The sequence below is a fragment of the Notolepis coatsorum genome, assembly GCF_963971535.1.
Source record: "Notolepis coatsorum genome assembly, chromosome: 20".
Classification (NCBI taxonomy): domain Eukaryota; kingdom Metazoa; phylum Chordata; class Actinopteri; order Aulopiformes; family Paralepididae; genus Notolepis; species Notolepis coatsorum.
Window position 1 is genome coordinate 4050404 of NC_140184.1, and position 16707 is coordinate 4067110.

At 44.7% G+C, this 16707-nt stretch overlaps 1 protein-coding gene across 3 annotated transcripts in view; it reads right to left on the bottom strand.

Annotated features, from left to right (window-relative positions):
• The window catches only part of eprs1 (glutamyl-prolyl-tRNA synthetase 1), a 96612-nt gene that overhangs the window by 33687 nt on the left and 46218 nt on the right, over window positions 1–16707 (bottom strand). For 2 of the 3 annotated variants that reach the window (XM_084337192.1, XM_084337190.1), the window contains exons 17-21: window positions 11550–11667; window positions 8300–8482; window positions 3498–3719; window positions 447–659; window positions 101–337 (exon numbers count right to left, since the gene is read on the bottom strand). In XM_084337192.1, coding sequence (XP_084193318.1) covers window positions 101–337; window positions 447–659; window positions 3498–3719; window positions 8300–8482; window positions 11550–11667 — 973 coding nt within the window. The remainder of the gene's footprint in view (window positions 1–100; window positions 338–446; window positions 660–3497; window positions 3720–8299; window positions 8483–11549; window positions 11668–16707) is intronic. The other variant, XM_084337191.1, reaches the window with a different exon arrangement.

The window sequence follows — 16707 nt, forward strand, 5'->3', positions numbered from 1 at the left end:
AATTCCCACCGGCAGACAAGGCCTTGTGAAAAAAAAAAAACACGGCGCAGAGACAAGCACTTTTGAGGAGGTGGCCCCCGATATCTAACACCAGTCTCACCTTAGGGGCTTTCTCCGTCTTCAGCTTCCTGACTAGCTCTCCTTGCTGAGAAACCTGGTCATAGATGCCAGATGGGGCAGCAGAAGCGGCTGGGGCTGAGGTGGTCTGGGCTGGGGCTGAGGCGGTCCTGGCTGGGGCAGAAGCTGGAGGAGCTAAGGGCTTGTAGTCCTGGCCTGTGGCCTGTTTGTACTCTGTCTTCAGGGCCAACAGCTGCTTCACTGCTGCCTCCACCTGGTCCTGGAAACATGAAGACATCAGGAAAGGTTGAATTGAGCATCAGAAACACAAACGGGTTCCGTTGAAGGGCAATACTGGAAATGGCTCAGAAACAAAAAGGTTGTTTGACCTTGGGAGCCTTTTCAGTCTTCAGCTTCCTCACAAGCTCTCCCTGTTCAGCCACGCGCTCACACAGGCCTGAGGAGGAGGCGACGGTGCTGGTTGGAGCAGGGGTGGCGGTGGGGTTAGTCGGGACCATCCCTGGTTTGTAGTCCTGACCAGTCAGGTGTTTGAACTCCACCTTGAGAGCCAGGAGCTGCTTCACCGCTGCCTCCACCTGGTCCTGATGAGGAGTTTAGAACAGTGAGTTCCAAATGGCATGTATTGTGTGAAAATGAACACAACCTGTGATACTTGCTATAGAGAACTCTAAACTGAAGGCTCTAAACTGAAGGCTCTAAACTGAAGGCTCTAAACTGTAGGCTCTACACTGTAGGTTCTAAACTGAAGGCTCTAAACTGAAGGTTCTAAACTGAAGGCTCTACAAGAATACCCTGAAGACTCTGGCAGGAGCACTCATTCAGGGGTACTACGACTATGCTTGCACCTCATGGTACCAAAGCACCTCAAAGGCGCTAAAAACAAAATTACAAACATCTCAAAACAAACTGGTCAGACTACTGCTTGACCTTACTCCTAGAACCCACCTCACCCCTGCCCACTTTGACAACCTAGGATGGCTTAGAGTAGATGACAGAGTACAGCAACTTGCAATGGGCCTGGTCTACAAGATACACTACACGACCAAGGTACCCATGTACATGGCAAAATACTTCCCAAAGGTCAGTGAATACCACGATCACAACACCAGAGGGAGCTCCACAAATCATGTTAAACCCAGATTCGGCTCAAATAAGGGACTAAACACGTTTCGCAATTATGCCACATCAATGTGGAACGCCCTACCCAAAGCTGTAAAGGAATGTGGATCACTACCCACTTTCAAAACCTCTCTCAAGAGACACCTACGGGAGACTGCAATTCAACACTGGCCCCTGTAAATATCCTAACCCAACCCCCTCCAATGTACAGTCATTTACCTAGTATGGTTTTGTCAATAGTCCAATGTACAATTTTGTTTGTTTGTACAGAGTCTCTTCCCCCCCCCCCCCCCCTCAATGTACAGTTTTGCTTGTTTATACAGTGTGCCCCCCCCCCCCCCCAACCACCTCCAATGTAAATTACCCAGTATGGTTGTCAATATCCCAGTGTACCCAACCCCCCCCCACCCAACCTCCTCCAATGTACAGTTTCTACGTCAAATGTATATACTCCCTTTTCTTGACTCCTTCTGTATCACAAACAGTACTGTATTTGCAAATCTGGTATGTCATAAATGTATAGATGTAGCAGTACTGACTATCTGTATGTCATGTATGTCATATATGTCCTGATGAATTGAAAATGGGGGACCCTGATGTAAACAAGACGAAAGTCTTTCTCTGGTCTGCATCCCCTTAACAATTGTGTGTATTGAGCTGTACTGTATTGTACCCATTCTGCAATCTGTTAATAAAGTTTTCAATCAATCAATCAATCAAAGGCTCTACACTGAAGGTTCTAAACTGAAGGCTCTACACTGTAGGTTCTAAACTGAAGGCTCTAAACTGAAGGTTCTACACTGAAGGTTCTAAACTGAAGGTTCTAAACTGAAGGTTCTACACTGAAGGTTCTACACTGAAGGTTCTAAATGTTCTAAACTGAAGGCTCTAAACTGAAGGCTCTGGGGCAGCGGACTGAGAGCAGTGGACACAACCAGGCTGGATAAGCTGGTCAGGAAGGCCAGCAGCATGGTTGGGGTGGAGCTGGACTCTCTAGCGAGGGTGGCGGAGAGGAGGAGCCTTGCTAAGCTCCAGGCCATCAGGGAAAACCCCACCCACCCACTATACACAGATTTGGCTGACAGGAGGAGCATGTTCAGTGCTAGGCTCACACTACCAAAATGCAGCACTGAACGGCACAGGAAGTCCTTCATTCCAACAGCCATCAGACTATACAATGCATCACTGTGCCTCACTGCATCACTGAGCGGCAGCTCAATAGTGGCAGGAGGCCGCGACTAGCGGCCTCCAGGCTACAAAACAGGGGGCAGCGACGGCTGCCAGACATTCAAGAGTTTTTTTTATCCTTGGATTAATAGGAACCCAAGGAGGACAATACACTACCTGAAGCATACTGCACCTTATGTGACACTGTGAATACTGTGAATATATATTTCATTTAGTTAGATAGTTAAATTATATTGACCAAATTGTTTACACTGCTGTTGTTTTTTACTACCTGTACCCCCCCCCTTCCCCCATGCTCAGTATATTTTTACTGTATTTGTTTCTGTATATTTTATTTCATTTTTATTCTATTTTACTCTACTCTTATCCTAGGCAACTTGATTGATTTGTGTTATTATTCTAATTCGTGACCTGTCCTGTCTAAATGTTTAAATGTTGAGCGATTTGCAGTGTCAAATTTCCCACGGGATAATAAAAGTATTTCTATTCTATTCTATTCTATTCTAAACTGAAGGCTCTAAACTGAAGGTTCTAAACTGAAGGTTCTACACTCAAGGTTCTACACTCAAGGTTCTACACTGACTGTTCTAAACTGAAGGTTCTAAATGTTTTAAACTGAAGGTTCTAAACTGAAGGTTCTAAACTGAAGGCTCTAAACGGAAGGTTCTAAACGGAAGGTTTTAAACTGAAGGCTCTAACCTGAAGGTTCTAAACTAGGGATGTTCGATATTGGCTTTTTTACCGATATCCGATATTGTCCAACTCTTAATTTCCGATACCGATATCAACCGATACCGATATATGCGGGGTTCCCCCCCCCCAAAAAAATGAATAATTTCAGGTAATTAACATTACATATCTTTTGTCGTGGAATTAACAGTATGCATACGTTTGACAATAAAATAAGAATTTGTTCTTACTTGCTTGCCTGGGTAAATAAAGGTTAAATAAAAAAACATATTTTATATATTTTAATGTAATAGTGTAATGATGTAATGATAGTACATTTAATATCTATTCTAAACTGAAGGCTCTAAACTGAAGGTTCTAAACTCAAGGCTCTAAACTTGAAGCTGGGATCTAAGCAATGACAAAACAAAATGGACGCTCACCTTTGGGGCCTTCTCCGTTTTCAGCTTTCTGACCACCTCACCCTGCTGGGCAACACGGGCAAACGGACAGGAGGTGGGGTGAGAGGGCGGGGCAGGCTGAGAGGGCAGGGCAGGCTGAGAGGGCAGGGCAGGCTGAGAGGGCAGGGCAGGCTGACTAGCAGAGGAGGTGGGAGGAGTCATGCCTGGCTTGTAGTCCATACCGGTCTGCTGCTTGAACTGAACCTACGGACAGGAAGACAAGACAATTTCATTAGCCATGTTTACTTGAGAGTTGGTTCAACAGTTTATTATTTTAAAATTGTAACACGCAATTGCATAAAAAATATTCTGGGAGCATTGTAATGTGTACATATTGAATTTTCCGCACAAAAACACTGAACATCTGCAGGACTAGGGGTGGACGGTATAAACGGTATACGGTATAAACGGTATGAATTTGCTCTACGGTATGGATTTTGACTATACCGTGTAACCGGTAGAGCAGCTCTAAAATAGCAATGACGTCATGTAACCACAGCGCGACTATTTCAATCGCATTTGCCCCAAAAAATAGATAGAATTAGTCATAGATAATAGATATGTGCAAACTGGAAAAAGTTATTTAGGAGGCTTCGCGCAGTGGGCGTGTCAACACGCAATTGTCATTTCATAATAAACACATATCACCGCGGCACACAGCAAGTTTCAATTTCAGTTCCTGGCATTTTTAACCAGTGGAGAAAGGTAAGAGATTTCCCTATCGTTTTTCTTATATGAATTATTCTACGTTAATAAAACATACCTGGTGATCAACTACAGTTTGCTGTAAACATTATGATATGTGTGTAGTGTTATGATAACGACGGCTGCAGCGGGAGGACGGCTGCAGCAGTGGATTTGCGAATAGCATGCAGCTGCAGAGCCGCAGAGCCAGGGGCGCTTTCAGGTCTGGTCACAGGCCCGCTCAACAGCGCCCCCCCACCCAACGGCTGAATTGCCAATGGCTGAATTGGAGTATTGCACAGTGCATTCGCCGTTGGGAATTATGTGTCTAATCTGCCCGTTGCATTATCAATGACCCATTTCCAGTCAACATTGTTGAAGCGGATTGTTTTTTATCGGTTCATTTCCGTTTTATAGCATTTTGAAAAGCCCTCGTTTTCACGAAAAAAAGAAGAGATTCCATGATAATCGCCCTGTACTGTAATATTCTAGAACGTTGTAATTTTTCGGCCTATTTATGAATAGTTTTCAAATAAACGCTAGATTATCGATATTATATGTGTACGTGTGCACGCTGGTGCCGTGCGCTGAAAATCGATTCTCTCAGTTCCTGATCGCTCTTAACACTTTGGTTGCCTAAGGTTAAATTAATGATATACCATAGATTGCCAGCGCTATTTGTCTATGGAGAAAGTCCCCTTCTTTTGCAGGGCTATAACTTTTTAAATTCTATTGCTACATTGCCATTATTAGGGCCCATTCAAAGTCCTATATGTATTGTTCATTGTGTAGCAACGTTAAACTTTTTCATTCACATATTCATAGTAAAGTATGGTCTAATGTATAAGTATGTTTTCATCTCTTTCTGCAGCTTTCTCCAGAATGTGATATATAGCCCCAAATGCATTATATTGATGATGAAATACAGTTTGATGGCAATCAGCGCGATATAAAAAATTCCAACTAGACGTACTTCTAGAAGTTACTACACGTCATCTGATGTTGACCGGATGGGCGAGGGGGCGTTTATAATTCCGTGGGCAGCGTTATACCAATCATCTAATGTGGGTCAAATGTTGATAATATCAGTTATTATCGAAGACGGTAACGTTACACGCTGAAACTCACCCCAGTCTCCGCGCGCCGTTGGGCGGTCATCGTCGAGTAGAAATTTTATCATTATGGGATATATTATTACCCGGTCCATCTCCAGCTTGTATAATGGTATATACGTCCAAATCATGTTGTTTATCGAGTTATTGGCAATCGATCGCTATGTAGTGTGACGAGCTAGAGTGCCGGAACCTATCCCGAGTGGCCGGAAGCAATACGGACATCTAGCACAACCTCTACTGCGCTTCCTGTTAAGCGGTTGCGCGATCGGCCACCAGATGGCGCTCCTGAACCGCCAGAGAGCTCAGTGGGTCCTGCTGGTGTATCTCAGGCCAGCGGAGGGACATTATGAATCCGATCGCAGATTTTTGAAATATTGATATAAAGACGACGTACAGCGTCCCCCGGCAACTTTAGCATGGCCAGCAAAGACGTCTAAAGACGGCTCCCGGCAGTCAAAGTGTTAAGAGTCAAACAGCCATATTACATTATAGGGGAAAAGCTTATATCTCCGTGAAAACGGGTCTGATTATCCTAAGACTGGTAAAATAGATTCCTTACCTGAGATCAGATGGTATCCAAATGGATTATTCCAATTCCTGATCGCCATTCCAAAAATCGATCCTTTTATTGATCCAATGCTACGTACTGTAAAACACAGTAACCACGCTGTCCTGTGGGTCCAGCATGAAGCTGATCGGCTCCGGTTACATGCGTGAGAAGTAAAATGTGGAGTCCGGGTTTTTTTTTCTCATGCTTTTTCATTACCATCTGGGAGACGATAGGGGGCGCTTTTTTCACATCTGAGCGCCTGGGGTGGCTGATTTACCAACGGTAGACTCGGTTGATGAAATATGAATTCAGATCGCTAATTAAAAAAAAAACGTGATGGGCATTAAACCTGAGAATATTCGTTGTGGGCATTCAAAGTGTTAAGAGGTTAAACATATCAAATAAATAGGGCCCTTCTATCATTCTATAGGGGCGATAGTGGCTCAGGAGGTAGAGCGGTCGTCTGGTAATCGAAAGGTTCCCAGTTAGATTCCCACTCCTCCTGGGCAGCGTGTTGAAGTGTCCTTGAGCAAGACACTTAACACTTTGAGTGCCAGCCACAGCATAATTCGTTATTTCATGCCAACCGAGATATGCCGTTTTTTTTTATCGTTATTTTTTTTATTAGCGATTTCCATTCATATTTCATCAATCTAGCCTCACGTTACCAGTGGGGATCGGTCTGAACTCGAACAGGGAAAATACTGCCCCCTATCGTCTCTCCAGATGGTACTGCACCCCTTTGGATTGGATTGAAGGAAACGCATGGAGAAAAAAAAGTCCTGCTTCCACATTTTACTTGTCAGACAAGTAACCGGAGACGATCGAAGTCATTGCCCACCACCAGAATAGCGGAGAATGTGTGTTTCCAGTACCCAGCGTTGGATCAATAAACGTGATCGATATTTGGAATGGCGATCAGGAATTGGAATAATCTTTTTGGAGAACATCTGATCTGAGGTAAGGAATCTATTTTACCAGTCTTGGGATAATCAGAGCTATTTTCACCTATATATCAGCGTGTGCCATATGTGTGTATGTGTGTGTCTGTGTGCGATCAGGAAATAAGATAATAGATTTTTCAGCCCGCTTCTATAGCGTGCATACTATCGATAATCTAGCGTTTATTTTAAAAAGATTCATAAATAGGCCGAAAAATTACAACGTGTTTTGTGTATTCCAGCAAAGGGCATTTATCACAGAATCTTTATTTTTTTTCTGAAACTTTCAAAAAACTAGCGTTTTTCAAAATGGTATAACGGAAATGAACCGATTAAAAAACAATCCGTTTCGACAATGTTGACTGCAAACAAGTCATTGATAAGCGACGGCCATATTAGACACATAATTTAAGATATAGTTTATGCATTCGCAAATATGAGAGCTCTGTCATTGAGGTGGGTGGTGGCATTCAACGGGGTAAAGTAGGACACAGAGGCCGGCACTCAAAGTGTTAACCCCTAACTGCTCCAGATGAGCAGGTTGGCACCTTGCACGGTTGCCTCCATCGGTGTGTGAATGTTATCTGGTCAAAAGCATTTTCAGCATCTAATGATGCCACAATGACTGGGGATTTACTGGTCCTGCCTCTAACATAATCTGGAAAACCCTCTGCATATTATTCAATGACGGGTGCCGGCGATGAAACTCACTTGGTCTACATGCGCATAGATTGCACTACTTGCTCCAAAGGAAGCCAGGATTTTATAATCACAATTTAACAAACAAAGGATGATGGTTACCCATAATAATTGGATCTCTACCTGCTTTTGGCACTACACATAGAGGGGGGCATGGATTCCGATTCTAATATTTCATCAAATAACAACAACAGTAAATGTGGAGAAAGCTGCTCTTTAAAACACTTGTAGAATTGGATTCCCAGGCCGGCGTCCCCTGGAGTTCTTCCCAAAACCGGGGGGCAGCGGTGGCCTAAAGGTTAGAGAAGCGGGTTTGTGACCAGAAGGTCGCTGGTTCAATCCCCCGGACCGGCAGGAAAAAATATGGGCTGGGGAAGTGAATTAATAACTCTCTCCTATCCCCTTAACACCAACCGCTGAAGTGTCCTTGAGCAAGGCACTTAACCCCCAACTGCTCCAGTGGAGTTGCTCAGTGGCCAACGGTGGCAGACTGTGGTTGTACTGGGCAGCTCCCAGGTGTGAATGAAACTGTGAATGAATGTGTAGCAGGGCGTTCCTGAAAACTAGCATCAGCTCAGAGAACCTACCCTGGGTAAATACAGGTTAATAAAAAATTAAATAAAAAAAAAACTCTTCACGATTGCAATCTCAATCTCAGTCCGTGTAACAGGGGCATCAAGTCCCTCAACCCAAAGGTTTTTCTTTTCAGGTCAAAATATTATTACAAGAACGGTAGCTCAACTGGTTGCAAGATTATATCTACAATAGGAGTCATAAAGAAAAGAAGAAAGATACCTTCAGGGCCAGCAGCTGCTGAACAGCCTTGTCCACCTCCTCCTTGGGGGCCTTGGTAGCCTTCAGCTGGCGAACTGCTTCGCCCTGAGCCACTATGCCGGAGAACACGTCACCTGTGGAGGCCGCAGCCGGAGCGGAGGCTGGGGTGGCGCGAGAAGCCTTGGGTTTGGCAGGCGAGGCGGACTGAAACACGGGCAGAAAGGACGTTGAGTTATGGAAGAGGCATAGGAGGGTGGATGTGTGTTTTCAACGAGTGCATGTGAGTTGAGTGGACAGAGGTTTCTATACAAAAAATAAACTCTTCATAAGTGCCAAGATGATTTTCTATCGTGTGCAATAGGCTCGCCCCGGTGATGGTGGTTTTACTCAGGCATGTAAGTCAGACCACATTATAAACTGAACGTGTCTGCGCAGACAGCAGCTATTTTTAGGTTTCACTTTCACTTACAGAGTAGTTTTGTGTGAAGGCGAAAAAGAAGGTTCTAGAGATACGACACGTAACGATTGTCAAGGATTTGGCAATATTTCGGATTAAACCCTGCAGCAGCGAAACCTCGACTGGAGAGGAGCTCAGAGGACCAGTCCAGACCAGCAGCAGTATGTTTGACAGGAGAGGAGCTCAGAGGACCAGTCCAGACCAGCAACAGTATGTTTGACTGGAGAGGAGCTCAGAGGACCAGTCCAGACCAGCAGCAGTATGTTTGATGGAGAGGAGCTCAGAGGACCAGTCCAGACCAGCAACAGTATGTTTGATGGAGAGGAGCTCAGAGGACCAGTCCAGACCAGCAGCAGTATGTTTGATGGAGAGGAGCTCAGAGGACCAGTCCAGACCAGCAGCAGTATGTTTGACAGGAGAGGAGCTCAGAGGACCAGTCCAGACCAGCAGCAGTATGTTTGACAGGAGAGGAGCTCAGAGGACCAGTCCAGACCAGCAACAGCAGCAGTATGTTTGACTGGAGAGGAGCTCAGAGGACCAGTCCAGACCAGCAGCAGTATGTTTGACTGGAGAGGAGCTCAGAGGACCAGTCCAGACCAGCAGCAGTATGTTTGACAGGAGAGGAGCTCAGAGGACCAGTCCAGACCAGCAGCAGTATGTTTGATGGAGAGGAGCTCAGAGGACCAGTCCAGACCAGCAACAGCAGCAGTATGTTTGACTGGAGAGGAGCTCAGAGGACCAGTCCAGACCAGCAGCAGTATGTTTGACTGGAGAGGAGCTCAGAGGACCAGTCCAGACCAGCAGCAGTATGTTTGACAGGAGAGGAGCTCAGAGGACCAGTCCAGACCAGCAGCAGTATGTTTGATGGAGAGGAGCTCAGAGGACCAGTCCAGACCAGCAGCAGTATGTTTGATGGAGAGGAGCTCAGAGGACCAGTCCAGACCAGCAACAGCAGCAGTATGTTTGACTGGAGAGGAGCTCAGAGGACCAGTCCAGACCAGCAACAGTATGTTTGACTGGAGAGGAGCTCAGAGGACCAGTCCAGACCAGCAGCAGTATGTTTGATGGAGAGGAGCTCAGAGGACCAGTCCAGACCAGCAGCAGCAGCAGTATGTTTGACTGGAGAGGAGCTCAGAGGACCAGTCCAGACCAGCAACAGTATGTTTGACAGGAGAGGAGCTCAGAGGACCAGTCCAGACCAGCAGCAGTATGTTTGATGGAGAGGAGCTCAGAGGACCAGTCCAGACCAGCAACAGCAGCAGTATGTTTGACTGGAGAGGAGCTCAGAGGACCAGTCCAGACCAGCAGCAGTATGTTTGACTGGAGAGGAGCTCAGAGGACCAGTCCAGACCAGCAGCAGTATGTTTGACAGGAGAGGAGCTCAGAGGACCAGTCCAGACCAGCAGCAGTATGTTTGATGGAGAGGAGCTCAGAGGACCAGTCCAGACCAGCAGCAGTATGTTTGATGGAGAGGAGCTCAGAGGACCAGTCCAGACCAGCAACAGCAGCAGTATGTTTGACTGGAGAGGAGCTCAGAGGACCAGTCCAGACCAGCAACAGTATGTTTGACTGGAGAGGAGCTCAGAGGACCAGTCCAGACCAGCAGCAGTATGTTTGATGGAGAGGAGCTCAGAGGACCAGTCCAGACCAGCAGCAGCAGCAGTATGTTTGACTGGAGAGGAGCTCAGAGGACCAGTCCAGACCGCGTGTATGCTTTTACCAACGCAGTTGTGTTTCCGGGTTCCCGTTTTGCGCTCTGATTGGCCGCTGAAGCACGCCCCCTTCCACGCGTACGCCCCCCCTCGCTATGAATGACGTGCAAACAGCTGTTTGCTAATCTAATGGGACTCGGTGAGCCTTCAAAGCTGCTCTTATTTGTAAATAGAAGAAAAAAGTGGAACTGGTGAGGTCAAATTTGTTGGATATATCTCGAAGACTGCGGAGACCATAGTCATGGAAGATATCCCCCAATGTGTGTATGCCTTTCAAATGTTAAATGTTAAATGATAAATGATTAAATGATACAATGAAATCTACGCTCTCATCCTGCTTTCCGCAACTCCTATACTTCCTGAGTAACTTACCCAACACGGCTTAATGGTTGTTTAAATATTTTACATGTTTTGATGTGAAAAGGGATGCTGCACTTAGCACTGACTGAGAAAGTAAACATTACAGTTCTACTTTATAAAATGCTAATTGTAAATATGTTTAAGTCCACTCCACATTACAGTTCTACTTTTGTTTTGATGTGAAAAGTGATGCTGCATAAGATGACTGCTGAGAGCGTAGTTTCTTGACTCTCAGCTGAGAGCGTTGTCAAGCTACAATATTATAAAATACAATATTATAAAATCCTGTCAGGAAGCGTGCCTCAAAGCATGAATGAACCGGCATTTACCGGCATTTCTAAGCACTTTAAAGGCGAACTTACGGTGCTCTTACGGTGTTGATTGCTGGCCGTGTGTGACATTACGGTGCTCTTACGGTGTTGATTGCTGGCCGTGTGAGACATTACGGTGCTCTTACGGTGTTGATTGCTGGCCGTGTGAGACATTACGGTGCTCTTACGGTGTTGATTGCTGGCCGTGTGAGACATTACTGTGCTCTTATGGTGTTGCTTGCTGGCCGTGTGAGACATTACGGTGCTCTTACGGTGTTGATTGCTGGCCGTGTGAGACATTACGGTGCTCTTACGGTGTTGATTGCTGGCTGTGTGTGACATTACTGTGCTCTTACGGTGTGGCTGGCTGTGTGTGACATCAGTACTGTGCGTGTTGCTTGCTATGTGTGACATCAGTACTGTGCTCTTACGGTGTGGCTGGCTGTCTGGCTCTTGCTCTTCTCCTTGGACCCAGCGGTGGGCATCTCCTTGGTGTGTCCGTCAGGGATGTAGAGCAGCACACAGGGGCTCTCCTTGCAGCTGTTGGGGCTGAAAGACAACAACAACATGGACAGACCACAGACGTTATGACACTGAACAGTCACCACTCGTTACATTTACATTGTTTACATTTAGTAATTTAGCTGAACGCTTTTATCCAAAGCGACTCACAAGTTGTGTACAACAAGTCAGCAGGAAGGTACAACTCTGACAGCTAGCGGTCAGGTGGCGTAGCGGAGATTGCGCTCGTCACCAATGCAAGAGGCTGCGGTCTTGACTCCCGGAGTCAGCATTGCTTGGGGCTTGGGCTGATCGCTATACGAACCCGTTTGGCTGGGTTAGGGGGAGGGCAAGTCATGGGTGGGAATCTGGCGTTGTGGACAGTGACGCCTACAGGTCAGGTCTGGGCGCTTGCTCAGCGGAGGCAGGACTTGATGAAGGCAGCGTGACCTCCCACGCTTTACACTTCACCAATGAGAGTCCTCGCTGCCAGGTGAAAAAAGAGTCACTGGCTGTCGCTGCACATGTCGGAGGAAGCGTGCGGATGATTTCAGGGTTCCCTTGTACCGACCAGTAGGAGAACATGTGCACAAACACCAGGTAGGGGAGGGGGGGAATTGGCACAACGACTAAATCGGGATGGGGAGAAAACAGAGAAAAAAATTGGAGAAAGAGAGGATAAAAAAAAGAAAGAAAAACTCTGACAGCTAAGGGTCATAAGATTGTTCTTCAAACAGTGTTGAACTTGAGTGCTGCAGTCTTAAGTGCATATTAGCATAGTAGGTAGTAGGGATGCACCGAATGGGAAATTCTTGGCCAAAACCGATACCGAAAATAGGAAACAGTTGGCCGAAAACAGAATGCCGAAAATGATTAATATAAATATATATATAATGCATTTCCTTTTTTTTAAGCTACCTGATTATGGCAAAAGACATGATTATAGCAAAACTTAACTTAAATAATATTAATAATCTGGGGGGAGCTCCAGTAGCTCACCGCGTACCTCGAACGCTATTTCGGCGTCGGGGACAACCGTGCGCGTCACGGATCTGGGGTACACGAGTTCGACTCCCGGACTCGCCGTATTTTCTCAGAGTGTCTTTCCCCCCATCTATACCCCATTCAACCTGTTTCTGTCGGTCATACTTGACCAGAAAAAGCGATAAACGCGAAAAGAACCAGCTGACTGGTCAAAGTTTAAAAAAAAATATAATATTAATAATCACTATTATGGGCCCATAAAACATTTATTCCCCCCCCACACTCTCAAGTCTGGTGTGGAACTGTGGAATGCCAAGGTCTGCCCGCCTGTCTCGCGGCCTCGGTTAAGGGAGTCAGACGAGATAACAACTGGAATGCGGCGTTTCCCTTCCCAACACCTCACCTCCCCCTCCAGATCTGCTCGGCACTCCCCCCCCCACCCCCACCCAGACCTCCTCCCCTCCCGTGTTTACGCCGAGCGCCGTAAGAACTGTTTCTGGACGGCTGCCACGTATGCGCGCTGTAGGAGTGGATCTTAAGACTGTCTCCCGACCCCGCCTGTCCATCCCTCCCTCCCTCCCCCACCTGGCGCGATGACACTTTGTTTAACTACTCTGTTGTTGATGCAGCCTGACTATCGCATATGGCGTCTCTGGCATTCTGTAGATGATATGTGTCAACAAATGTACATGTCTGTTTGAATTTATGCTGTGCCGTTGTTACTGTAAAAAATGTAATGATTGTGATGTTGTTATTATTATTAATGAGACGATGAGCTGTATGTGTGTGTTGCTGGAATTTCCCCAAGGGGATTAATAAAGGAATATCTCATCTTATCTTATCTTATTCAGTACTTTTGAATGCATACATTAATTCCAGACTGACTGCTGAAAGATTGTAAAAATTTTCTCTTTGCATACAACAAAATGTGCATTAATGTCAAGTGCATTTTCTTTTCTCTGTAGGATAACTACAACAAAGTGCATTCAGAACTAGAGCTGCCGCGGTATCGGTATTACCGCGGTATCGCTGTTACATCATGCCCACCGCAGCGTTGGGCTGAATACCGGCATCACCGCTGTTTTTTATTATATTATTATTATTATTACGCTCTCGTTGGGCTTGCGGCTCTGCAGATATACCCTACTTCTCTGTCGAGATTCCAAGCGACCCTATTGGGTACCAGAAAAGTCACATGAAACACTGCAGACCACAGATTGGTCAGAAGAGATACGCGAAGTGCTTTTACTTCCTGAATCTCAGCCATGAGCCATTGATCAGAGCTCAGTCACAACACGGCTAATAGTACGTTAGCTCCCACCGGAGACAGGAGTGGATTGCCGTCGCTCCTCAGGGAACGAGGCATAATGATTTTACTGCAACGAAATGTTATAATAAAAGCCCTTTGTTCTATACACTTGTCTGATTGAAAACTTTATTAACAGACCGCAGAATGGGTACAACTCGGCACGCTCTGAGCAAAGAAAGGAACTTAGATATTAATTTAGTAACGCTTGCCTTGCTATGGTCCGGTAAATACGAACGTGTAACTATACTAACGTTAATGCCACAAATCGAATGCCTTTGTAATCATAAGTAGTAACGTTATAATAATAATAAGAAGAAAGGGTCGGGGGGGTAACCGGCGGGCGCGCCGCTACCACTCCTGCTCGCGACACCGAGGGGAGACTTCGAATCCGTGTTTCACTTTTAATAACTAATGCGTGCTTGCCGAATCCCAAACAATATTCATGCTGCAAAGTCATCCTCTAAAGATAGACATTTAGACTAGAGGCAGGCTATATGCTATAAAGAGTAGACTACTACTAAAAAAAAATGCATTCAAACTTTTTTTTTTTAATTTTTTGTGTGCGTGCGGTAAAAACCGCGGCGGTAGGAAATATTTTGCAAATTTGTGCGGTAAGGAAATAATCAATACCGCGGCAGCTCTATTCAGAACAAAGCCAAGGTGCTTTAAAACTGCATAACGATCTGCATAAAGACACACACAGGACTGTTGTATTTACTACATCTCCCATGACTCTTAGCGGGGGATGACGTAGTTTACGAGAGACGGGTCAAAGAGGAATGGAAGCATTGTTAGCTAGCTTAACGCTAACGTTAGTTCAAAAGGTTTTAACCGCAACGGGCATATAGTAATGGCGAGGATATAAAGCATGTTAAAGACGCATTTATTGGATGTGTTGCTGGCGGAGTTTACATAGAAACAGCGCGACTCCCAAGAGGAGTTAGTTATCACAGGCTGCAGAACGCAGGAAGAGCTCACGTTACACGTTGCACGTTTTGATTACGTCATCACAACAACACTTTAGGTTATGAACATTACGTAACCCTGTTCTTTGACATTCGGTGATATATTTTCGGTGCTAAAACCCTTTCGGCCGAAAGCGCCCTTTTAACCATTTTCGGCCGATAATTTTCGGTGCATCCCTAGTAGGTAGTAATATAGGCAGGTAGATAGTAGGTAGTAATATAGGCAGGTAGATAGTAGGTAGTAATATAGGCAGGTAGATAGTAGGTAGTAATATTAGGGCTGGGCGATATGACGATATTATATAAATATCGGGTACAGTTCATTAACAATACACTTTTTCAACGTATCGTGGATATCGTGATGTTTTGCCCAATAGGATTGTGTCGCGTCAATCTGGTCCACACGTTACTCGTTCATATCTCAGCCTGTGTTGAGATATGCCCATTCCGCGGTCTGTTAATAAAGTTTTCAATCAGACAGATGTATGGAAAGGCTTTTATTATAACATTCGTTGAGGTAAAATCATTATGGCTCATTTAGTCATCCTGTGGTGCACTGGTCTCCTACTAGTCGGTTGCGGGGAGCTAATGTAAGTAGCTTTGTTGATGTCAGCACACCGGACATTCAGGAAGTCAAAAACTAATGGCGCTTGCCGATTGGTGCTAAGAACAGCAGGGCGGGTGCAAGCGGTGTGACGTAATTGGCAGACTCGACTGTCAATCAAAATTATTCTGTTGTCCGTCAGAATGAATGAATGAAAACTTTATTAACATATTGCAGAATGGGTACAATACAGTACAGGAGGATGAAGACCAGAAAAAGACTTTCGGCTTTTTTACATAAGGGTCCTCCATTTTCAATTCATCAAAACATTTAGAGACATACAAATATACAGTAGTTTCATAAAAATGCTAAAATGCTATTGATTGATTGATTGATTGATTGATTGATTTAAAACTTTATTAACATATTGCAGAATGGGTACAGTACAGCTCAATACATACAATTGTTAAGGGGATGCAGACCAGAGAAAGACTTTTGTCTTGTTTACATCAGGGTCCCCCATTTTCAATTCATCATATTTCATATCTAAATCATATAATATCTCATTGCTAAATATATGCAATATATTATAATCTAATAATCCAATAATCTAAATCTAATATATAATATAAAAATGCTAAATGCATGGGTATTTTATTTTGTCTTTAATGTTAGCTTGCAAACTCAAATACTGTCTTGGTAAGCCTCATAATGAATCGTTTGGGGTAAAAAAGAAAAACATCGTGATGTGTATCGTGTATCGCCGAAAGGTCAGAAAATATCGTGATATCATATTTAGGCCATATCGCCCAGCCCTAAGTAATATAGGCAGGTATAAGTAGGTAGTAATATAGGCACATTATCACGATACTTAAGTCATCAATAATATTGCGATTAAAAATATATTGGCGATGAGTATTGCGATTTATTACCTTTTTTCAACTGCAAAGTAAAACTTTGTCAACATGTTTTATCTAATAAAATAAAGTTTTCAGTCTGTTCATCTCACTTCAATAATTTTTATTGCAGCAAATGGGATTTTCTCAAGCAGACAGATGTCAACACTGCAATCTGCGTTGCATGTACCTGACAAACTGAACTGTTTGTATTACAGTCATATTCCAACTTAACTGAATGCACACATTCGTGTGTGTGTGTGGACTACTGTACTATTACAGGTATTGAAATGAACAATGCAACTTCCCTATACCAAGAAATTTAAATAAAAAAATTGCATAATAAAATATCGATACTTGGGAGTCCTTGTATCGATACAGTATCGCCAC